Source organism: Pezoporus wallicus, unplaced genomic scaffold (assembly GCF_028554395.1).
Source record: "Pezoporus wallicus isolate ANWC-B61680 ecotype Strahan unplaced genomic scaffold, APGP_CSIRO_Pwel_v1 contig_9101, whole genome shotgun sequence".
Lineage (NCBI taxonomy): Eukaryota > Metazoa > Chordata > Aves > Psittaciformes > Psittacidae > Pezoporus > Pezoporus wallicus.
In genome coordinates this window covers 1-24,417 of record NW_026637394.1, presented here as the reverse complement: position 1 = coordinate 24,417, position 24,417 = coordinate 1, and the positions used below count along the sequence as shown (strand labels likewise).

General features: G+C 56.2%; 1 protein-coding gene across 1 annotated transcript; it reads right to left on the bottom strand.

The window, feature by feature from the left end:
* Positions 1 to 282: 282 nt before the first annotated feature.
* On the bottom strand, positions 283 to 24,261 carry WDR7 (WD repeat domain 7; the record flags this gene model as incomplete). The annotated part of the gene is made up of 22 exons (XM_057405342.1): positions 283 to 486; positions 3,023 to 3,127; positions 3,670 to 3,769; positions 3,961 to 4,043; positions 4,127 to 4,276; positions 4,380 to 4,497; positions 5,436 to 5,622; positions 6,601 to 6,813; positions 9,015 to 9,128; positions 9,356 to 9,479; positions 9,567 to 9,685; positions 12,505 to 12,570; positions 12,857 to 12,936; positions 13,045 to 13,787; positions 15,346 to 15,560; positions 15,668 to 15,863; positions 16,044 to 16,264; positions 21,454 to 21,702; positions 21,858 to 21,990; positions 23,559 to 23,661; positions 23,914 to 24,059; positions 24,142 to 24,261. Coding segments are annotated over 22 exons (3,789 nt in total), but the record flags the coding sequence as incomplete, so codon positions are not given.
* Between the last annotated feature and the right edge of the window lie 156 nt (positions 24,262 to 24,417).

The window sequence follows — 24,417 nt, the reverse complement described above, 5'->3', positions numbered from 1 at the left end:
AGGGATTTCGGAAGGAATATCGCCAAAGAGTCCCCGGAGAGGGAATATCCCCCTTTGGATGGGCGCATCCAAGGCAAGCTCTTCCCATCCCATCATTCCCGAGCGCCCGGAAAGGGGAAGAGGCTCCCGAGGAAACGCGGCTGGGAAACACGTTGGGATGAGCTTCGCCATCCCAAGGAGCGCGGCGCCCAGGCGTCCGCCTGCAACGGGAACACCGGGAGGCGTTTGGGAGCGTCGGGAAGGCTGGAGATCCATCGGGAATGGCGGTGGGGGGGGGTTACCTCAGACCATGAAGCGATGCTCCTTGCCGTCGTGCGCCATGAGGATGACGTTCCTATTGGAAGTCCAGATGAGGCGGGCCAGCTTGAGGGCGGTGTGGGAGCCCGGCGAGGCCGGCTGCACCGGGGGGACCTGGTAGGTTTTGATGCAGCGGAGCTGGGGGGCCGAGTTCAGCATTCCAATGCTTCCCAACAGGGATGTGTTCATCTGCAAGGAGAGCCATGGCGGCCGGATGTCCTCAGCTCCAACAGGGAGCTGCTCCCGTCGCCAACATGGAGCTGCTCCCGTCTCCAACATGGAGCTGCTCCCGTCTCCAACATGGAGCTGCTCCCATCTCCAACATGGAGCTGCTCCCATCTCCAACATGGAGCTGCTCCCATCTCCAACATGGAGCAAGTCCCATCTCCAACATGGAGCTGCTCCCGTCTCCAACATGGAGCTGCTCCCGTCTCCAACATGGAGCTGCTCCCATCTCCAACATGGAGCTGCTCCCGTCTCCAACATGGAGCTGCTCCCGTCTCCAACATGGAGCTGCTCCCGTCTCCAACATGGAGCTGCTCCCGTCTCCAACATGGAGCTGCTCCCATCTCCAACATGGAGCTGCTCCCGTCTCCAACATGGAGCTGCTCCCGTCTCCAACATGGAGCTGCTCCCGTCTCCAACATGGAGCTGCTCCCATCTCCAACATGGAGCTGCTCCCATCTCCAACATGGAGCAAGTCCCTTCTCCAACATGGAGCTGCTCCCATCTCCAACATGGAGCTGCTCCCGTCTCCAACATGGAGCTGCTCCCGTCTCCAACATGGAGCTGCTCCCGTCTCCAACCTGGACCTGCTCCCATCTCCAACATGGAGCTGCTCCCATCTCCAACATGGAGCTGCTCCCATCTCCAACATGGAGCTGCTCCCGTCTCCAACATGGAGCTGCTCCCGTCTCCAACATGGAGCTGCTCCCGTCTCCAACATGGAGCTGCTCCCATCTCCAACATGGAGCTGCTCCCATCTCCAACATGGAGCTGCTCCCATCTCCAACATGGAGCTGCTCCCACATCTCCAACATGGAGCTGCTCCCGTCTCCAACATGGAGCTGCTCCCGTCTCCAACATGGAGCTGCTCCCGTCTCCAACATGGAGCTGCTCCCGTCTCCAACATGGAGCTGCTCCCGTCTCCAACATGGAGCTGCTCCCGTCTCCAACATGGAGCTGCTCCCGTCTCCAACATGGAGCTGGAGCTGCTCCCGTCTCCAACATGGAGCTGCTCCCGTCTCCAACATGGAGCTGCTCCCGTCTCCAACATGGAGCTGCTCCCGTCTCCAACATGGAGCTGCTCCCGTCTCCAACATGGAGCTGCTCCCATCTCCAACATGGAGCTGCTCCCATCTCCAACATGGAGCAAGTCCCATCTCCAACATGGAGCTGCTCCCGTCTCCAAAATGGAGCTGCTCCCGTCTCCAACATGGAGCTGCTCCCATCTCCAACATGGAGCTGCTCCCATCTCCAACATGGAGCTGCTCCCATCTCCAACATGGAGCAAGTCCCATCTCCAACATGGAGCTGCTCCCATCTCCAACATGGAGCTGCTCCCGTCTCCAACATGGAGCTGCTCCAATCTCCAACATGGAGCTGCTCCCATCTCCAACATGGAGCTGCTCCCATCTCCAACATGGAGCTGCTCCCGTCTCCAACATGGAGCTGCTCCCGTCTCCAACATGGAGCTGCTCCCATCTCCAACATGGAGCTGCTGCTCCAACATGGAGCTGCTCCAACTCCAACATGGAGCTGCTCCCATCTCCAACATGGAGCTGCTCCCATCTCCAACATGGAGCTGCTCCCGTCTCCAACATGGAGCTGCTCCCGTCTCCAACACGGAGCTGCTCCCGTCTCCAACACGGAGCTGCTCCCGTCTCCAACATGGAGCTGCTCCCGTCTCCAACATGGAGCTGCTCCCGTCTCCAACATGGAGCTGCTCCCGTCTCCAACATGGAGCTGCTCCCGTCTCCAACATGGAGCTGCTCCCGTCTCCAACATGGAGCTGCTCCCGTCTCCAACATGGAGCTGCTCCCATCTCCAACATGGAGCTGCTCCCGTCTCCAACATGGAGCTGCTCCCGTCTCCAACATGGAGCTGCTCCCATCTCCAACATGGAGCAAACATGGAGCAAGTCCCATCTCCAACATGGAGCTGCTCCCATCCCCAACATGGAGCAAGTCCCATCTCCAACATGGAGCTGCTCCCATCTCCAACATGGAGCTGCTCCCGTCTCCAACATGGAGCTGCTCCCATCTCCAACATGGAGCAAGTCCCATCTCCAACATGGAGCTGCTCCCGTCTCCAACATGGAGCAAGTCCCATCTCCAACATGGAGCTGCTCCCATCTCCAACATGGAGCTGCTCCCATCTCCAACATGGAGCTGCTCCCGTCTCCAACATGGAGCTGCTCCCATCTCCAACATGGAGCTGCTCCCATCTCCAACACGGAGCTGCTCCCGTCTCCAACATGGAGCTGCTCCCATCTCCAACATGGAGCTGCTCCCATCTCCAACATGGAGCTGCTCCCGTCTCCAACATGGAGCTGCTCCCATCTCCAACATGGAGCAAGTCCCATCTCCATCCTGGACCCGCTCCCATCTCCATCCTGGACCCGCTCCCATCTCCATCCCGGACCCGCTCCCATCTCCATCCCGGACCCGCTCCCATCTCTCCCTGCTGTGGATCTCCATGGCCACCCGGATGGATCCCCCCTTACCTGCCAGAAGCAGAGGTGGCTGTCGGAGTTGGAGTAGGTGGCCAGGTACCTTCCATCGGGAGCGAAAGCCACTGCGGTTATGGGCCCTTTGTGGCCATGGATAGTCTGGGAAGAGAAGGAAAGAACAAGGAATGCCGTCCGGCGCTGGAAGGCTCCTTTGGAGCACATCCCTATGGAAAACAGCAACGGGGGCCTCTCTATGGCCCCCAGGCACCGTAGGGCCCCCCCCATTTAACACCCCTGTCCTCTCCAGCCCCATCCAAGGCCTTCCAGAGCCCTGGAGCAGGAAGCGTTGGCTTGGGAATGCTGCTGTGGGATAGCAGGAGCTGGAGGCAATGGGGAGCTGCAGAGCGAGGCCCTGGGTGCTCCTGGGTGCAAGGCAAATCCATGCTTCCATGGGAAGGGCACGGAGCTTGGAAAACAGCTGGAAACCAGATGAATCCCAGCCTTGTTGGATGCCGAGCATCGGGAAGGAGATGGATGTGGAAAAGGAAGACCTAAAAGCGGGATCTCTTTGGAAAATGAGGCCGCAGAAGAGGCACGCAGCGTTCCCCGCGGATGCGAACGGCGAGCTCCCACCGCGCTTCCCTAAGGGCGGCTCTTCCCATTCACTTCCAGGGAGAAAGGCCTGGAATTCCACGGGTTACCTGGCACTTCCCGGTGCGGATGTCATAGAGGGCCACGGAGCCGTGGCGGGCTCCCACGGCGACCCGGTGGCTCCGCTCGTAGTAGCTCACCATGTAGAACCTAGCAGGAAGGCGGAACAATGGGAATTGCCTGCGGGAGACTCCAGGAATCCCAGCTTGCTTTGGGATGGGAGCCAGCTGAAAGCTGCCCCCCTTCCCAAAGGGGCCACCCTGCTTGCTCCCAGCCCCATTTAACCCGGCTGTCCCTAATCCCATCGGAGCAGCGTCGGCATTCCCGAGGGAACGGCTCACCTGCAGATGGCCGGGAAGCATTCCTGAAGGCCTTTCTTCTTGCCTAAGGCCCCTTCGAGGCAATACATGATGATGTCCATCACCTGCGAGGGACGAGGCCGCCTCATTGCCCGGCTCCCGGGAATAAAGGGCGCTCCCAGGGCGTTATCCCGCCGGGAACGCTCACCTCCACCAGCAGCTCCACCACGTCGCCGGGCATCTTCTCGATGAGGATCTCCAGGACACGCAGGATCTCCCCTTTGGCCCTGGCCAGGGTGGAAGTGTGGATGTTCGGCTGGGATTGAGTGTTGGCAGCCAGGGCCGTGTGCCTGTGCACCTACGAGAGGGGAGCGGATCCGAGCGGGATCCCCGCGGGATGGCGGAGCGGGGATTCCCATCGGAAAAGGGGGTGGCGGGGGGAAGGGGCTCCATCCCCTCACCTCCTTGGCGATGGTGGTGATGAAGGCCGGGGGCCGCGCCGTGGCGATGAGGGCCAGAGCGTGGCGCGCCGAGCGGGCCGAGTCGGCGGGCGGGCTCAGGGGCAGCCCCGGGGTGATGCTGAGGAAGAGGGGGGAAGAGGATGAAGGTCAGGGGATGGGATACTGGGAAGCGCATCCCTATGAGGGGTAGGGGACGTTGGAATGGGTTGGAAGGAGATGCTTCATCCTTCAAGGCTAGGTTGGAGGTGATGCTTGGTACCCAAGCGCTGGAGCAGCAGCACCGGGGTGATGCTGAGGAAGAGGGGGGAAGAGGATGAAGGTCAGGGGATGGGATCTTGGGAAGCGCATCCCTATGAGGGGTAGGGGACGTTGGAATGGGTTGGAAGGAGATGCTTCATCCTTCAAGGCCGGGTTGGATGCGATGGGTGATGGTTGGTACCCAAGCGCTGGACCAGCAGCACCAGGGGTGATGCTGAGGAAGAGGATGAGGATGAAGGTCAGGGGATGGGATTTGGGGAAGCGCATCCCTATGAGGGGTAGGGGACGTTGGAATGGGTTGGAAGGAGATGCTTCATCCTTCAAGGCCGGGTTGGATGCGATGGGTGATGGTTGGTACCCAAGCGCTGGACCAGCAGCACCAGGGGTGATGCTGAGGAAGAGGATGAGGATGAAGGTCAGGGGATGGGATACTGGGAAGTGCATCCCTATGAAGGGTATGGGACATTGGAATGGGTTGGAAGGAGATGCTTCATCCTTCAAGGCCGGGTTGGATGCGATGGGTGATGGTTGGTACCCAAGCGCTGGAGCAGCAGCACCGGGGTGATGCTGAGGAAGAGGATGAGGATGAAGGTCAGGGGATGGGATTTGGGGAAGCGCATCCCTATGAGGGGTAGGGGACGTTGGAATGGGTTGGAAGGAGATGCTTCATCCTTCAAGGCCACGTTGGATGCGATGCTTGGTACCCAAGCCCTACCCCGTTGCCAGGGGCGACGCGGGCCCCTCTCCCGGCCCGTATATCCCGTATTCCCAACGTCGGGAAGCGCGGGCCCCACCTACTTGGCCAAGAGCTTGTCGGCCTCGGCGCAGAGCTCCAGCAGCCCCATGAGCACGGCCGACACGTCCATGTAGGGCTCCCAGACGGTGAAGCCGCGGCCGATGAGGTCGATGGCGCTGCGGCGGATGGTGCTGTGCGCCGGCAGGCGGGCGCTGGGCGCCTGCAGCAGCAGGAAGGTCAGAGCCTTGCCTGGGATAACAGGGAGGGAATCCGCATGGGAATCGCCTACGGGATGGGCTCGGGCTGCCAAGGGCCGTTGACATCCCGGAGGGCCAACGGCAGCTCCTTCTCCCGAGGGATTCTCCGCGCTACGGTGAGGATGAAGAGGAATGCCTTCTCCTGCCTTAACCCCATCCAAATCTCCCTTCTCCTGCCTTAATCCCATCCAAATCTCCCTTCTCCTGCCTTAACCCCATCCAAATCTCCCTTCTCCTGCCTTAACCCCATCCAAATCTCCCTTCTCCTGCCTTAACCCCATCCAAATCTCCCTTCTCCTGGTTTGATCCCATCCAAATCTCCCTTCTCCTGCCTTAACCCCATCCAAATCTCCCTTCTCCTGCCTTAATCCCATCCAAATCTCCCTTTTCCTGGCTTAATCCCATCCAAATCTCCCTTCTCCTGCCTTAATCCCATCCAAATCTCCCTTTTCCTAGCTTAACCCCATGGATCCTGTGCACCTCCCACCGAATTCCTTCAGGAAAGCACGCGGATCAGGTTGACCTGGGGAGGGCGATGGAACACTGGGTGCCTTGGGATGGAACGCTGCTGGATTCTCTGGAAGCAGCTGCGTTGGGAGCGCGGTCCATCATGGGATCAAACAGTGGGATTTAACGGGATTACGTGTTCCATCAGGAGAGCAGGCAGCTCAATGCCCTCTGAGGAGCATCCTCCTCTTGCCTTTCTGCCTCCCTGCTCCCTCCCAAGCAGATTTGGGATGACCCTGGGGAGCCCTAAGGCAATTCCAGGCATGGGGAAAAGGACGGCTGCCAGGCAGTCCAACTCCTCCAACTGGGATAACCGGGATCTAAACCGCGGAACAGAATGGATCCCACCTCACTGCAGAGAGGCAGACACACCACAGGGCTCCGATCCACGCTCTCCATCCTTTCCCACCTAGGAAACCAGAGGGGAATTGCCCCTTTTCCCCGGAAGCTTTGGGATCCTCACACGTGTGCCTCGCCAGGGAATAGTTGGCTCCTCCGCTGGTCAAACCAAATCCTTCGGGAATCTGGCTGGAGCTGCGGGGCCGCGGCAGGAGCTTGGGGGGTTCAATCTCGGCTCCGAACTCGGCTCCGATGACTCCCAGCAGGACGATGGCTGTGGCTTGCTTCCTCCTCTCCTCGTAGGACGGGGAAGCCTTCTTGAGCTGGGGCAGGCAACCTGCAAGGGGATGGATGTTGGGAAGGGAGAGCCGCGGCACATGGGAAAAGCCGTGGAATTCTGGGCTGGAGCAACGCTGACACGCGGGGAAGGGATGGGAATGCGGGGATATGGGAGCTGCTCCTCCAGCATCCCCATTCCCATCCTAGGAGGAGCTAGCCCTATGGATTATATACGTACACATACCTGTTATCCATATAGAACGGATATCCACATCTATTATCCAATATGGAACAGATATCCATATCTATTATCCATATAGAACGGATATCCATAGCTATTATCCATAGAGAATGGATATCCCTACCTATTATCCATAGAGAATGGCTATCCACATCTATTATCCATATAGAATGGATATCCCTATCTATTATCCATAGAGAATGGCTATCCACATCTGTTATCCATATAGAATGGATATCCATATCTATTATCCATATAGAATGGCTATCCATATCTATTATCCATATAGAATGGATATCCATATCTATTATCCATATAGAATGGATATCCATATCTATTATCCATATAGAACGGATATCCATACCTATTATCCATATAGAATGGATATCCATACCTATTATCCATATAGAATGGATATCCCTATCTATTATCCATATAGAATGGATATCCCTATCTATTATCCATATAGAATGGATATCCCTATCTATTATCCATAAGAAATGGATATCCATATCTATTATCCATAAGGAATGGATTTCCATATCTATTATCCATATAGAATGGCTATCCATACCTATTATCCATATAGAATGGATATCCATATCTATTATCCATAGAGAATGGCTATCCATATCTATTATCCATATAGAATGGATATCCACATCTATTATCCATATGGAATGGCTATCCATATCTATTATCCATACAGAATGGCTATCCATACCTATTATCCATATAGAATGGATATCCACATTTATTATCCATATAGAATGGCTATCCATATCTATTATCCATATAGAATGGATATCCACATCTATTATCCATATAGAATGGCTATCCACATCTATTATCCATATGGAATGGATATCCCTATGTATTACCCATATGGAATGGATATCCCTATGTATTACCCATATGGAATGGCTATCCATACCTATTATCCCTGTAGAATGGATATCCACACCTATTATCCCTACAGAACAGCTATCCATATGGATTCCACCTAGGTGCCTGTGCTAGGGAATGACAGGAGGAATCCTGCTCCGGGCTCCCTGTATCCCGCCTCCTGAGCCACGTTAACCCTTCACTGCATCCCAAAGGATGCATCCTTCCGCTTCCTGCCTCCCGGAACGCTTTGGATTGGGAAAGACCTTAACACTAGAGCAGGCTGGCTCCAAACCCCGTCTCCCTCTCCGCCATTCCAGGACACCTTTTGCCTGGAATGCCTCTGGAATGCCATCATTAACCCTCAGGATGCTCTCCAAACTGCCCCCCCCCCCTCCCGGGGGAGCTTTTAAGGCTGGGATCAGCTCTATGGAAGGAGCTTTTCCTGCGGGATCAGCACGGCGCTGCCCCCTGACCGGATGGTTCACCACCCCCATTCCCATTGGAAAAGTAAGGATTTCCAAGAGCTCCAAGTGGAAAAGAGAAGGGGAAGGACAAAAGCCCTGCGGAGGGGGCTGGGAATGCAGGAAAATCCCAAATCCATGGCTCATTCCCACACCCACCGCTCCCTCTTGTGGCCCAGAGGGGACGGAGCAAGGATGCCCTGGATGGGGATGAGCCCAAGGGATGCCGAGTGGCATTCCCAGCCCTAAATCCCGCCTCTCAAACCCGGATTCCAGGTTTCCCACAGCACCTTTAGGCACTGCTCTGAGCTCTCCAGGGAGCCTTTTCCATGCCCGGCATCCCAAAGTCTTTCCCCTCCGTTCCGACTCCCTCGGGAATACCGATGCCCGAGCGATCCTTGAAACCCATGGATGAAGGGAATGCCGGGAAAAGCCCGCCTGGCCCCTGGGTACCAGCAGTGCTGTGCAGGCCAAGCAGCAGGAAGAGCCGAAAGCCGGAGGATGCTGGGCTCTAATCCCAAGGGATTTTCCCCTTGGCACCGCGAGCTCACTCCCGCTAGGAATCGCGCGGCTTCCTTAGGATCCCTCGGAGCACGCCGTTGGGAACGAGCCTTGGAGGCCCGTTTCCGAGCCCATCCCATTCCATCGGGGATCCCATTCTCCTCCCACCTGCTGGAATGTCGTCGTCAGCCAGGTCGTGCTCCTCCTCCTGCGCCTTGCTTTCTGCTCCCGAGGGCTCCGGGCTGGCGCTGCCGGGCTGGGGGGCTTCCGAGCTTACTCCGGCTGCAAGAACCGAGGAAAACCAATGGGAAAAGCCCTTCCTTCCTTCCCCAAATCCCGCTTTTCCAGCGGGATCCGCGATCACGCCCCTTGGCGGCAGGGACCGCGTCTTATGGGCCAGGCCACCTCGGCGGGCTCCTAGGGGAAAGGGGGATGCATCCGAGGCCTTTTCCCAGGGGGGACGGGGGCTCTTCCCATGGGATTTTCCCACTTCCCAGCGGCCGACTCACGGGACAGAACGCTGTCCATGTAGTGGGGCAGGTAGGGAGCCCAAGCGTCGATGGTTTCCTTCCTCCCGGCCTGCTCCATGCGGCGCAGCTCGGCGAGCAGCAGGGCTTGGGCTGCCTCTCTCACCTGGAGGGGGGCAAAGGAAGCAGCATCCCCTTCGTTCCCAAGGCAAATCCCATGGGATTAGGGAAGAGGGGAAGGGGCAATGATCACCTCCAAGCAGCGATCCTGCCAGCGCCGCGCCAGCATCTCCAGGAGCGGAGGGCGGAAGCGCTCCAGGCCCAGCAGCTCGGGCAGCATGACGCAGTGCATGGCGGCCAGCTGGCTCCATCCTGCCCGCCGCCCGTCCCAAAGGAAAAGCCTTGGGATCAGCGGGGAAGCGGGCTGGGGACGGAGGGATGGACGGACACGCACCCCCCCCCCCTTCCATCCCACCTCCCAAAGCCATTGGATTCCATTGGTTGGGGAGGGGGGGAGTAAGGTTTGAGGAGGAAAGCATCCCATCCTAGCCTGCTCGGCTTATCCCGGTCTTATTCCTCTTGGGAATGAGAGGTGGGAAGGGTTGGGATGGAGGCCGACTCGGGGCCTGCCTACGTCGTGTTGGAAGGGGCTTGGAGGCCCTGCTTGCCCCCTCAACCTGCCTGCGACGCGCTTACTCCGCCCCTAGGCCAAGCCTCGATGCTGGGGGGGTGCCACCAGGCCTGTTTCCATGGTAGAGGCTTGGAGGATGGATTTACTCCTAGGCACCCCTATGGATACTCAAAGCATACTTACTACTAGTAGTAGTATCCCCGTTCTGCCTTAAAGAGCTTCCCTTCAGGGCTCCAACCTGAGCTGTTTCCATGGTAGAGGCTTGGAGGATGGATTTACTCCTAGGCACCCCTATGGATACTCAAAGCATACTTACTACTAGTAGTAGTATCCCCATTCTGCCTTAAAGAGCTCCCCTTTGGGGCTCCAACCAGGCCTGTTTCCATGTTAGATGCTTGTAGGATGGATTTACTCCTAGGCACCCCTATGGATACTCAAAGCATACTTACTACTAGTAGTAGTATCCCCATTCTGCCTTAAAGAGCTCCCTTTGGGGCTCCAACCTGAGCTGTTTCCATGGTAGAGGCTTGGAGGATGGATTTACTCCTAGGCACCCCTATGGATACTCAAAGCATACTTACTACTAGTAGTAGTATCCCCATTCTGCCTTAAAGAGCTCCCCTTTGGGGCTCCAACCTGAGCTGTTTCCATGTTAAATGCTCGTAGGACGGATTTACTCCTAGGCACCCCTATGGATACTCAAAGCATACTTACTACTAGTAGTAGTATCCCCGTGCTGCCTTAAAGAGCTTCCCTTCAGGGCTCCAACCAGGCCTGTTTCCATCTTAGATGCTTGTAGGATGGATTTACTCCTAGGCACCCCTATAGATACTCAAAGCATACTTACTACTAGTAGTAGTATCCCCATTCTGCCTTAAAGAGCTCCCCTTTGGGGCTCCAACCTGAGCTGTTTCCATCTTAGATGCTTGTAGGATGGATTTACTCCTAGGCACCCCTATGGATACTCAAAGCATACTTACTACTAGTAGTAGTATCCCCGTTCTGCCTTAAAGAGCTTCCCTTCAGGGCTCCAACCTGAGCTGTTTCCATGGTAGAGGCTTGGAGGATGGATTTACTCCTAGGCACCCCTATGGATACTCAAAGCATACTTACTACTAGTAGTAGTATCCCCATTCTGCCTTAAAGAGCTCCCCTTTGGGGCTCCAACCAGGCCTGTTTCCATGTTAGATGCTTGTAGGATGGATTTACTCCTAGGCACCCCTATGGATACTCAAAGCATACTTACTACTAGTAGTAGTATCCCCATTCTGCCTTAAAGAGCTCCCCTTTGGGGCTCCAACCTGAGCTGTTTCCATGGTAGAGGCTTGGAGGATGGATTTACTCCTAGGCACCCCTATGGATACTCAAAGCATACTTACTACTAGTAGTAGTATCCCCATTCTGCCTTAAAGAGCTCCCCTTTGGGGCTCCAACCTGAGCTGTTTCCATGTTAAATGCTCGTAGGACGGATTTACTCCTAGGCACCCCTATGGATACTCAAAGCATACTTACTACTAGTAGTAGTATCCCCGTGCTGCCTTAAAGAGCTTCCCTTCAGGGCTCCAACCAGGCCTGTTTCCATCTTAGATGCTTGTAGGATGGATTTACTCCTAGGCACCCCTATAGATACTCAAAGCATACTTACTACTAGTAGTAGTATCCCCATTCTGCCTTAAAGAGCTCCCCTTTGGGGCTCCAACCTGAGCTGTTTCCATCTTAGATGCTTGTAGGATGGATTTACTCCTAGGCACCCCTATGGATACTCAAAGCATACTTACTACTAGTAGTAGTATCCCCATTCTGCCTCCAAGAGCTACAAAGGGGTTACATTGAGGGGGATTTGGACCACTTATGGGGCACCCCACCACTACCCCCGATGCTCTCCAACACACATAAGCTATCCAAGCCTTTTCCACCCTGGCACAGCCATCTCCTCCTTCCTCCTCCTCTTCCTCTCCCACCAACCCCTTCTTTGTCCCCTCCCTCCCGGGGGGGTGTGGGGTAGGTGGGAAGCAGGAAGCGAGGAGGGAAGGAATACCGAGGAGGGAAGGAATACCGAGGAGGGAAGGAATACCGAGGAGGGAAGGAATACCGAGGGGGGAAGGAATACCGAGGAGGGAAGGAAGACCGAGGAGGGAAGGAATACCGAGGGGGGAAGGAATACCGAGGAGGGAAGGAAGACCGAGGAGGGAAGGAATACCGAGGGGGGAAGGAATACCGAGGAGGGAAGGAAGACCGAGGAGGGAAGGAATACCGAGGGGGGAAGGAATACCGAGGAGGGAAGGAATACCGAGGAGGGAAGGAATACCGAGGAGGGAAGGAATACCGAGGAGGGAAGGAATACCGAGGAGGGAAGGAATACCGAGGAGGGAAGGAATACCGAGGAGGGAAGGAATACCGAGGAGGGAAGGAATACCGAGGAGGGAAGGAATACCGAGGGGGGAAGGAATACCGAGGAGGGAAGGAATACCGAGGAGGGAAGGAATACCGAGGAGGGAAGGAATACCGAGGAGGGAAGGAATACCGAGGAGGGAAGGAATACCGAGGAGGGAAGGAATACCTTCGTTGACTAAGAAAGAGGGATGGAAAGGAGGAGGAGCAGCGTCGGGAGCACCTTCGGGGTTGCCTTGCCCAGGGCAGGGAAAGGAAGAGAAGAGAAGAGAAAACACAAGAGGCAGAGTGAGGAGAGCAGCAAGAGTAAAGCAAGAGGAGCAGTGGGGCAGGAAACCCAACGCTTCCAAGGAGGAGAAGGAAGCCCGGAGGAGCTGGGAATAACGGCTTGGAGCTGGGCTCTGCTGCTTCCACACGGGAAAGGGGGGGGATTGGAAGGTGCCCTACTCATCGAACCCAAGGCAAGGCACCCCTATGGGACCTGCTCCCGAGGCTCTCGGACCCCTCTCAGCCCCTTTTACCTTGCTTGATGTGTCCTTGGGCTGCAAGGCCAGGGGGGGCTTTGGCTCGCGAGCTCTCGGCAGGGCCCGGTCTGGGAGGCCTAAAAAGGGCAAAATGGGAAGGGGGACATGGGAAAAAAAAGAGGAGAAAAACTTGGGAAAAGCAGCTCCAGCTCCCAACTTCCAAGCCCAGGGATCCAGGTCCCTACCTGGAGGGCCCCTTCTTCATGTGCTCGCCGATGAAGGTGGCGTTGGTCATGCCCATGAGCGTGTTGGCCAAGGAGATGACGGAGAGGAGGTGTTGGGTGGTCACGGCGCGGGAGACCCCATAGGTGCCCTTCCCGCTGCCCCCTTTAGGCCAGGAGCAATCCCCGAGGGCTTGGTTGTAACCGGGCAGCATGAGGGACATGTGGGCCCCACGGGAGAGGAGCCCGAAGGACACGGCGCAGTGGGGCCGCAGCATTCCCAAGCGTTCCAAGCACAGCTCATCCAGGCTGGCGTTGAGGCCCCAAGCGTGGAGGCAGGACATGAAGAGCTTGGCCGTATCCATGGTGAGGTTGGATTCCAGCAGAGTTAAAGGCTTGGATTTCCCGGAGCGATATTCGGGAGCGCCCTCTTTCCTCCTCTGCCTCAGCGACTCTTCGTCCTCTTCCTCCTCCTCATCCAGGAGATGCTCCTTGATGTTCTCCTTGATGGTCTCCTTGACCTGCTGGAAGAGGACGGCGGCTCTCTTGCTCGCCAGGAAGGAACTTCCCTTCTCCAAGCTGCTGGAAGCTTTGGGATGGCTCTCGGGAGAAGCCGTGCTGCTGCTGGCTCGGGAAGCCTCCTCGCTCAGCAGCTGGATGATGAGGGCCTCCACGTCGAAGAAGAGCACGTGGATGTCGGCGTCCGTCCCGCTCGTCTTCAGGGCTTGGACCATCAGGGAATTGGGGGAATACTTGGGCAAATCCCCCTGGAAAAGAAGCAGGAAAAGGAGCTTGAAGAGGAGCTTTAGGGGGAAGAACAGCAGTTTTGGGGGGGGAACACCAGTTTGAGGGTGAAGAACACAAGCTTTAGGGTGAAGAACACCAGTTTGAGGGTGAAGAACACCAACTTAAGGGTGAAGAACACCAGTCTGAGGGTGAAGACCACCAACTTTAGGGTGAACAACACCAGTTTGAGGGTGAAGAACACCAACTCTAGGGTGAAGAACAGCAGTTTTAGGGTGAAGAACAGCAACTTTAGGGTGAAGAACACCAGTTTTAGGGTGAAGAACAGCAGCTTTAGGGGAAGAACACCAACTTTAGGGTGAACACCACCAGTTTTAGAGTGAAGAACACCAGTTTTAGGGTGAAGAACACCAACTTCAGGGTGAACACCACCAGTTTGAGGGTGAAGAACACCAGTTTTGGGGGGGAACACCAGTTTTAGGGTGAAGAACAGCAGCTTTAGGGTGAAGAACACCAACTTTAGGGTGAAGAACACCAGTTTGAGGGTGAAGAACACCAACTTCAGGGTGAACACCACCAGTTTGAGGGTGAAGAACACCAGTTTTGGGGGGGAACACCAGTTTTAGGGTGAAGAACAGCAGCTTTAGGGTGAAGAACACCAACTTTAGGGTGAAGAACACCAACTTTAGGGTGAAGAACACCAGTCTGAGGGTGAAGAACACCAACTTTAGGGTGAAGAACACCAACTTTAGGGTGAAGAACGCCAACTTTAGGGTGAAGAACACCAGTTTGAGGGTGAAGAACACCAACTTCAGGGTGAACACTACCAGTTTGAGGGTGAAGAACACCAGTTTTGGGGGGGAACACCAGTTTTAGGGTGAAGAACACCAACTTTAGGGTGAAGAACACCAGTTTGAGGGTGAAGAACACCAACTTCAGGGTGAACACCACCAGTTTGAGGGTGAAGAACACCAGTTTTGGGGGGGAACACCAGTTTTAGGGTGAAGAACAGCAGCTTTAGGGTGAAGAACACCAACTTTAGGGTGAAGAACACCAGTTTGAGGGTGAAGAACACCAACTTCAGGGTGAACACCACCAGTTTGAGGGTGAAGAACACCAGTTTTGGGGGGGAACACCAGTTTTAGGGTGAAGAACAGCAGCTTTAGGGTGAAGAACACCAACTTTAGGGTGAAGAACACCAGTTTGAGGGTGAAGAACACCAACTTCAGGGTGAACACCACCAGTTTGAGGGTGAGGAACACCAGTTTTGGGGGGGAACACCAGTTTTAGGGTGAAGAACACCAACTTTAGGGTGAAGAACACCAACTTTAGGGTGAAGAACACCAACTTTAGGGTGAAGAACACCAGTCTGAGGGTGAAGAACACCAGTTTGAGGGTGAAGAACACCAACTTCAGGGTGAACACCACCAGTTTGAGGGTGAAGAACACCAGCTTCAGGGTGAACACCACCAGTTTGAGGGTGAAGACCCCCAGCTCCTCACGTCTTCGATCCTCCTTTTCCCTGGAGCTTTGGGTAAGGCCCCCCCCCAGGATCCATCATTCCCTGGAAAACCAGCCCACCTTGTCGGCCGCCTCGGACGCCAGGAGGTTGGTGGCCAAGGTCTGCAGCTTCTGGTGGGCCACGTTCTTGAGGGCGGCCAAGCTCCTCCGCGTCATGGCCTGCTTGAGGTTGACGGCGGCGTGGCCTAGGGCGTCCAGGCCGGCCGGCACGGCCTCGTCGCACGCCGTCAGGATCTCCAGCGCCGTTATCCCCATCACGCAGCGGTCCAGAGCTCCTGGGGGGGCACCGATGGGAGGGGGTGAAGGCGTCGGGAGCGTCCCAAAGGAACCATTCCCACACGAGCTTCCCAACGTCCCCTCAGCATCCCGGCGGAGCCTTCACCTGTATCCATCTGCCAGACGTAGACGGAGCCGTCGGCGCAGCCCACCACCAGGTAGTCCTCGGCGGGCCTCCACTTGATCACTCGGATTGGGAAGAGGTGCCGGGAAGCCAGCAGGAGGCATTTCCTCTCCCGCAGGCTCAGCAGCCCCACCGAGTGGTCGCTGGCCACCGAGCACACGCACTGCTGCACCCTGGCCTGCGGGGGGGAAAGCCGGGAACGGGCTGGGGACGGCATTCCCAGAACCGCGCCCGACGATTGCATCCGTTGCAACCCTCAACGGCCGCCACCCCCTTTTCCCTAAGGATCAACCCCCCCTTCCTCTTTTAAGCTCATCCGTATTGGCTCCTCGCAGCGCTGCCAAGGGATTGAACTCACGCTGCAGCCGTCGGGGGGCACCAGGAGCTGGTTGATCTCGCCGCCGTGCACCAGGAAGAGATGCTTCATGGCGCCGGAGAAGATATCCCAAAGGATCACGGCGAAGTCCAGCCCCCCCGAGAGCAGGGAGCCGGGCTCGTAGCGCGCCGACACCTGGTGGGGGTACAGCAGGCAGGTGACCCTGGCGCGATGGCCGCGGAGCGTGCGGTGCGGGGGCCAACCTGGGGCGAGCAGGGAACAAAAGAGAGGGATCAAAGACCAGCAAGGAGGCGAAAAGAGGCCTCCAAGCCTTGCGATGGGAAGAGCAAGGATGGAGCTTCCAGCACAAGGCTCCCATAGGGATCCCCTTCCCCTAAGGCCAGGCTGCTCCCGACCCTGTTGAGCCGGGAGCGTCCTCCCAAAGCATTCCCGAGGTGGAAGGAGGAGCTGGTTGCGACAACCCCTCCTGCCCCCTTGGAGAGCCATCCTAAAGGCGTCACGGGCACGGAGCTCCCACCACCTTAAAGCCCTGCCCTGCCTGACATCCCCTTCCCCAAAGCACGGATCCACCCCGCTCAGAACCCCCTTTAGACCCTAAGAGCTGCTTTAAGGTTTCCTTAGGGCCATGTCCAGCTCAGAACCCCCTTTAGACCCTGCTTTAAGGTCTCCTTAGGTCCATGCCCAGCTCAGAACCCCCTTTAGACCCTGCTTTAAGGTCTCCTTAGGTCCATGCCCAGCTCAGAACCCCCTTTAGACCCTGCTTTAAGGTCTCCTTAGGTCCATGCCATGCTCAGAACCCCCTTTAGACCCTGCTTTAAGGTCTCCTTAGGTCCATGCCATGCTCAGAACCCCCTTCAGACCCTGCTTTAAGGTCTCCTTAGGTCCATGCCATGCTCAGAACCCCCTTTAGACCCTGCTTTAAGGTCTCCTTAGGTCCATGCCCGGCTCAGAACCCCCTTTAGACCCTGCTTTAAGGTCTCCTTAGGTCCATGCCATGCTCAGAACCCCCTTTAGACCCTGCTTTAAGGTCTCCTTAGGTCCATGCCCAGCTCAGAACCCCCTTTAGACCCTGCTTTAAGGTCTCCTTAGGTCCATGCCCAGCTCAGAACCCCCTTTAGACCCTGCTTTAAGGTCTCCTTAGGTCCATGCCATGCTCAGAACCCCCTTTAGACCCTGCTTTAAGGTCTCCTTAGGTCCATGCCCAGCTCAGAACCCCCTTTAGACCCTGCTTTAAGGTCTCCTTAGGTCCATGCCCAGCTCAGAACCCCCTTTAGACCCTGCTTTAAGGTCTCCTTATGGCCATGCCCAGCTCAGAACCCCCTTTAGACCCTGCTTTAAGGTCTCCTTAGGTCCATGCCTGGCTCAGAACCCCCTTTAGACCCTGCTTTAAGGTCTCCTTAGGTCCATGCCCAGCTCAGAACCCCCTTTAGACCCTGCTTTAAGGTCTCCTTAGGTCCATGCCCAGCTCAGCTCAGAACCCCCTTTAGACCCTGCTTTAAGGTCTCCTTAGGTCCATGCCCTGCTCAGAACCCCCTTTAGACCCTGCTTTAAGGTCTCCTTAGGTCCATGCCATGCTCAGAACCCCCTTTAGACCCTGCTTTAAGGTCTCCTTAGGTCCATGCCATGCTCAGAACCCCCTTTAGACCCTGCTTTAAGGTCTCCTTAGGTCCATGCCATGCTCAGAACCCCCTTTAGACCCTGCTTTAAGGTCTCCTTAGGTCCATGCCCAGCTCAGAACCCCCTTTAGACCCTGCTTTAAGGTCTCCTTAGGTCCATGCCCAGCTCAGAACCCCCTTTAGACCCTGCTTTAAGGTCTCCTTAGGTCCATGCCCAGCTCAGAACCCCCTTTAGACCCTGCTTTAAGGTCTCCTTAGGTCCATGCCCAGCTCAGAACCCCCTTTAGACCCTGCTTTAAGGTCTCCTTAGGTCCATGCCCAGCTCAGAACCCCCTTTAGACCCTGCTTTAAGGTCTCCTTAGGTCCATGCCCAGCTCAGAACCCCCTTTAGACCCTGCTGCTTTCAGAACCTCCTTAGGTCCATCCATGCCCAGCTCAGAACCCCCTTTAGACCCTGCTTTAAGGTCTCCTTAGGTCCATGCCATGCTCAGAACCCCCTTTAGACCCTGCTTTAAGGTCTCCTTAGGCCCATGCCATGCTCAGAACCCCCTTTAGACCCTGCTTTAAGGTCTCCTTAGGTCCATGCCATGCTCATAACCCCCTTTAGACCCTGCTTTAAGGTCTCCTTATGTCCATGCCAAGCTCAGAACCCCCTTTAGACCCTGCTTTAAGGTCTCCTTAGGTCCATGCCCAGCTCAGAACCCCCTTTAGACCATCTCCTTAGGTCCATGCCCAGCTCAGAACCCCCTTTAGACCCTGCTTTAAGGTCTCCTTAGGTCCATGCCCAGCTCAGAACCCCCTTTAGACCCTGCTTTAAGGTCTCCTTAGGGCCATGCCCAGCTCAGAACCCCCTTTAGACCCTGCTTTAAGGTCTCCTTAGGTCCATGCCATGCTCAGAACCCTTTAGACCCTGCTTTAAGGTCCCAGCTCAGTTGGTCTCCTTAGGTCCATGCCAGCTCAGAACCCCCTTTAGACCCTGCTTTAAGGTCTCCTTAGGTCCATGCCCAGCTCAGAACCCCCTTTAGACCCTGCTTTAAGGTCTCCTTAGGCCCATGCCCAGCTCAGAACCCCCTTTAGACCCTGCTTTAAGGTCTCCTTAGGTCCATGCCCGGCTCAGAACCCCCTTTAGACCCTGCTTTAAGGTCTCCTTAGGTCCATGCCCAGCTCAGAACCCCCTTTAGACCCTGCTTTAAGGTCTCCTTAGGTCCATGCCCAGCTCAGAACCCCCTTTAGACCCTGCTTTAAGGTCTCCTTAGGTCCATGCCCAGCTCAGAACCCCCTTTAGACCCTGCTTTAAGGTCTCCTTAGGTCCATGCCATGCTCAGAACCCCCTTTAGACCCTGCTTTAAGGTCTCCTTAGGTCCATGCCATGCTCAGAACCCCCTTTAGACCCTGCTTTAAGGTCTCCTTAGGTCCATGCCCAGCTCAGAACCCCCTTTTAGACCCTGCTTTAAGGTCTCCTTAGGTCCATGCCCAGCTCAGAACCCCCTTTAGACCCTGCTTTAAGGTCTCCTTAGGTCCATGCCATGCTCAGAACCCCCTTTAGACCCTGCTTTAAGGTCTCCTTAGGTCCATGCCCAGCTCAGAACCCCCTTTAGACCCTGCTTTAAGGTCTCCTTAGGTCCATGCCCAGCTCAGAACCCCCTTTAGACCCTGCTTTAAGGTCTCCTTAGGTCCATGCCATGCTCAGAACCCCCTTTAGACCCTGCTTTAAGGTCTCCTTAGGTCCATGCCCAGCTCAGAACCCCCTTTAGACCCTGCTTTAAGGTCTCCTTAGGTCCATGCCCAGCTCAGAACCCCCTTTAGACCCTGCTTTAAGGTCTCCTTAGGTCCATGCCATGCTCAGAACCCCCTACAGACCCTGCTTTAAGGTCTCCTTAGGTCCATGCCCAGCTCAGAACCCCCTTTAGACCCTGCTTTAAGGTCTCCTTAGGTCCATGCCCAGCTCAGAACCCCCTTTAGACCCTGCTTTAAGGTCTCCTTAGGTCCATGCCATGCTCAGAACCCCCTTTAGACCCTGCTTTAAGGTCTCCTTAGGTCCATGCCATGCTCAGAACCCCCTTTAGACCCTGCTTTAAGGTCTCCTTAGGTCCATGCCATGCTCAGAACCCCCTTTAGACCCTGCTTTAAGGTCTCCTTAGGCCCATGCCATGCTCAGAACCCCCTTTAGACCCTGCTTTAAGGTCTCCTTAGGTCCAGCTCAGAACCCCCTTTAGACCCTGCTTTAAGGTCTCCTTAGGTCCATGCCCAGCTCAGAACCCCCTTTAGACCCTGCTTTAAGGTCTCCTTAGGTCCATGCCCAGCTCAGAACCCCCTTTAGACCCTGCTTTAAGGTCTCCTTAGGTCCATGCCCAGCTCAGAACCCCCTTTAGACCCTGCTTTAAGGTCTCCTTAGGTCCATGCCATGCTCAGAACCCCCTTTAGACCCTGCTTTAAGGTCTCCTTAGGTCCATGCCATGCTCAGAACCCCCTTTAGACCCTGCTTTAAGGTCTCCTTAGGTCCATGCCATGCTCAGAACCCCCTTTAGACCCTGCTTTAAGGTCTCCTTAGGGCCATGCCATGCTCAGAACCCCCTTTAGACCCTGCTTTAAGGTCTCCTTAGGTCCATGCCATGCTCAGAACCCCCTTTAGACCCTGCTTTAAGGTCTCCTTAGGTCCATGCCCAGCTCAGAACCCCCTTTAGACCCTGCTTTAAGGTCTCCTTAGGTCCATGCCCAGCTCAGAACCCCCTTTAGACCCTGCTTTAAGGTCTCCTTAGGTCCATGCCCAGCTCAGAACCCCCTTTAGACCCTGCTTTAAGGTCTCCTTAGGTCCATGCCATGCTCAGAACCCCCTTTAGACCCTGCTTTAAGGTCTCCTTAGGTCCATGCCCGGCTCAGAACCCCCTTTAGACCCTGCTTTAAGGTCTCCTTACCATGCCATGCTCAGAACCCCCTTTAGACCCTGCTTTAAGGTCTCCTTAGGTCCATGCCAAGCTCAGAACCCACTTTAGACCCTGCTTTAAGGTATCCTTAGGTCCATGCCATGCTCAGAACCCCCTTTAGACCCTGCTTTAAGGTCTCCTTAGGTCCATGCCATGCTCAGAACCCCCTTCAGACCCTGCTTTAAGGTCTCCTTAGGTCCATGCCATGCTCAGAACCCCCTTTAGACCCTGCTTTAAGGTCTCCTTAGGTCCATGCCCAGCTCAGAACCCCCTTTAGACCCTGCTTTAAGGTCTCCTTAGGTCCATGCCATGCTCAGAACCCCCTTTAGACCCTGCTTTAAGGTCTCCTTAGGTCCAAGCACAGCTCAGAACCCCCTTTAGACCCTGCTTTAAGGTCTCCTTAGGTCCATGCCCAGCTCAGAACCCCCTTTAGACCCTGCTTTAAGGTCTCCTTAGGTCCATGCCATGCTCAGAACCCCCTTTAGACCCTGCTTTAAGGTCTCCTTAGGTCCATGCCATGCTCAGAACCCCCTTTAGACCCTGCTTTAAGGTCTCCTTAGGTCCATGCCCAGCTCAGAACCCCCTTTAGACCCTGCTTTAAGGTCTCCTTAGGTCCATGCCCAGCTCAGAACCCCCTTTAGACCCTGCTTTAAGGTCTCCTTAGGGCCATGCCCAGCTCAGAACCCCCTTTAGACCCTGCTTTAAGGTCTCCTTAGGTCCATGCCCAGCTCAGAACCCCCTTTAGACCCTGCTTTAAGGTCTCCTTAGGTCCATGCCCAGCTCAGAACCCCCTTTAGACCCTGCTTTAAGGTCTCCTTAGGTCCATGCCCAGCTCAGAACCCCCTTTAGCCCCTACAAGGTGCTTTAGGGCACCCTTGGGGCCGGCCGTACCCCTGCGGAGCGCGTGCTCCCCGCGCAGGAGCTGCACGGTTGCCGTCTGCGTGGCGGGCACGATGACGATGCTGCCGTCGTCGCGGCCGCACACCAAGCGGGCCTGGAGGGGGATGTAGACGCTGGCCGTCACCTTGAGGGGCTCCGGGATGTTGGGAACAGAGCTGAGCTGGTCGATGATCCCGGCCGGGCCAGGCTCGAGCCCCTCAAAGGCTTCCTGCAGGGATAAGGACGCCGACGGCTGCGGGCCTGGAGCACAGGGAAAGGGGAAGGGAGAAGGGGTTAAACCCTAGGAGCCTTCCGCCCCGCTCGGGATGCTCCTGGGCCTCAACGGGAAGGAGGGATTCCGATCCGAGAGCGGCGGCTCCCCGGCCCTCGCATCCCCCTTTCTCCCCGCGGGGTACCTTCGGGCTGCTCCGGGTTAGCCGGGATGCTCCATAGGGAAAGGCGTCCCGAAGAGTCGCCTTGGATGAGGAGCTGGGAAGCCCAAGGTTTCCGGCCATAGAAGAAGCGAGTCACGGGGGGGCAGATGAGGAGCTGCTGGAGGCAAGAGGGCAGGGGAAGCATGGGGCCCAATGGGATAACAGGGATACGACGGGGTTTCCCGAAGGATAACGCCGGATCCCAAAGGATACGGCGGGGTTTCCCGAAGGATAACGCCGGATCCCAAAGGGAACGGGGAGATAACAAAGGATGCAATGGGGTTTCCCAAAGGATAACGCCATATCCCAAAGGGAACGGGGAGATAACAAAGGATACGACGGGGTTTCCCGAAGGATAACGCCATATCCCAAAGGGAACGGGGAGATCCCAAAGGATACGACGGGGTTTCCCGAAGGATAACGCCAGATCCCAAAGGATACGACGGGGTTTCCCGAAGGATAACGCCAGATCCCAAAGGGAACGGGGAGATAACAAAGGATGCGACGGGGTTTCCCGAAGGATAACGCCGGATCCCAAAGGATACGACGGGGTTTCCCGAAGGATAATGCCATATCCCAAAGGGAACGGGGAGATAACAAAGGATACGACGGGGTTTCCCGAAGGATAATGCCGGATCCCAAAGGGAACGGGGAGATAACAAAGGATGCGATGGGGTTTCCCAAATGATAACGCCATATCCCAAAGGGAACGGGGAGATAACAAAGGATACGACGGGGTTTCCCGAAGGATAACGCCATATCCCAAAGGGAACGGGGAGATCTCAAAGGATACGACGGGGTTTCCCGAAGGATAACGCCGGATCCCAAAGGGAACGGGGAGATAACAAAGGATACGACGGGGTTTCCCGAAGGATAACGCCGGATCCCAAAGGGAACGGGGAGATAACAAAGGATGCGATGGGGTTTCCCGAAGGATAACGCCGGATCCCAAAGGATACGGCGGGGTTTCCCGAAGGATAACACTGGATCCCAAAGGATACGACGGGGTTTCCCGAAGGATAACGCCGGATCCCAAAGGGAACGGGGAGATAACAAAGGATACGACGGGGTTTCCCGAAGGATAACGCCGGATCCCAAAGGGAACGGGGAGATAACAAAGGATGCGATGGGGTTTCCCAAATGATAACGCCATATCCCAAAGGGAACGGGGAGATAACAAAGGATACGAAAGGGAACGGGGAGATAACAAAGGGGTTTCCCGAAGGATAACGCCATATCCCAAAGGGAACGGGGAGATAACAAAGGATACGACGGGGTTTCCCGAAGGATAACGCCATATCCCAAAGGGAACGGGAGATAACAAAGGATCGAAAGGATACGACGGGGTTTCCCGAAGGATAACGCCATATCCCAAAGGGAACGGGGAGATAACAAAGGATACGACGGGGTTTCCCGAAGGATAACGCCGGATCCCAAAGATAACAAAGGAACAGGGGTTTCCCGAGATAACAAAAGGATACGGACGGGGGTTTCCCGAAGGATAACGCCGGATCCCAAAGGATACGACGGGGTTTCCCAAAGGATAACACTGGATCCCAAAGGATACGACGGGGTTTCCCGAAGGATAACGCCGGATCCCAAAGGGAACGGGAAGATCCCAAAGGTTTAGAGGGAACAGAAGCCATTCCAAAGGCCGGCAGCCGGGGATCCACGGGGTTTTACCTCCTGCTCCGGCCTCTCCAGCACCCGGATCAAGGAAGGCGGGATGAGGTTTTCCACGCCTTTCCCAACGTCGCGCCGGAAGGAATCGCTGGCGGGCAGGCAGCTGGGAGAACAAGGAGCGGGGATGAGCGGCGTGTATCCCAAGGGATTCATCCCGTGGGGATGCTGCGGGATGGGAGGCACCTTCCAGCCAATCTCAGGCTACGGGAAGAGCCCCCTTCCCGCCTGGATCCGCTTGTCCAAGGGCAAGCAGCATCCCGGAGGGAAAAGCCCCCAAGCGCCGCTCCCAGGGGGGCTCCCTTTTGGCCCTGCCTCCAGCAGCACGGAATGCCGGGAATTCCGCCCCATTCCCTACCTGCTGGGCAGCGCGTAGATGAAGCTCTGCCCTTCCTCGGTCCATACAACGACCCGATCCGGGGCGAGGAATTCCCCCCCGCTCCAAGCCCGCCGGCTCTCGCTGCGCACGGAGCAGAGCAGGGAATAATCCCCGGCATCCAGGACCTAGAGGGGAAACAACGGAGCTGCGGGAGGCTCCGTGGGAAGAGGGCGCGGAGCATCCCATGGGATTCCCTCCCGCGCTTACCCGCCAGTACTGGGAGCACACCAGGAGCAAGGAGCTGGGAGCCCAGGGACACAGGGAGAGGCTCCGGCAGTTGTGGCACGAGATGGGCTTGGATTCCTCTTCGGAGAGCGGGGCCGGCTCCTAGGGGCAACGGGAGACGGGAATCCCGTGGGATGCGGAGCTCCCGTCGGGATGCGGAGATCCCGTTGGGATGCGGAGATCCCGTTGGGATGCGGAGATCCCGTTGGGATGCTGAGGTCCCTTTGGGATGCTGAGCACCCGTTGGGATGCTGAGCT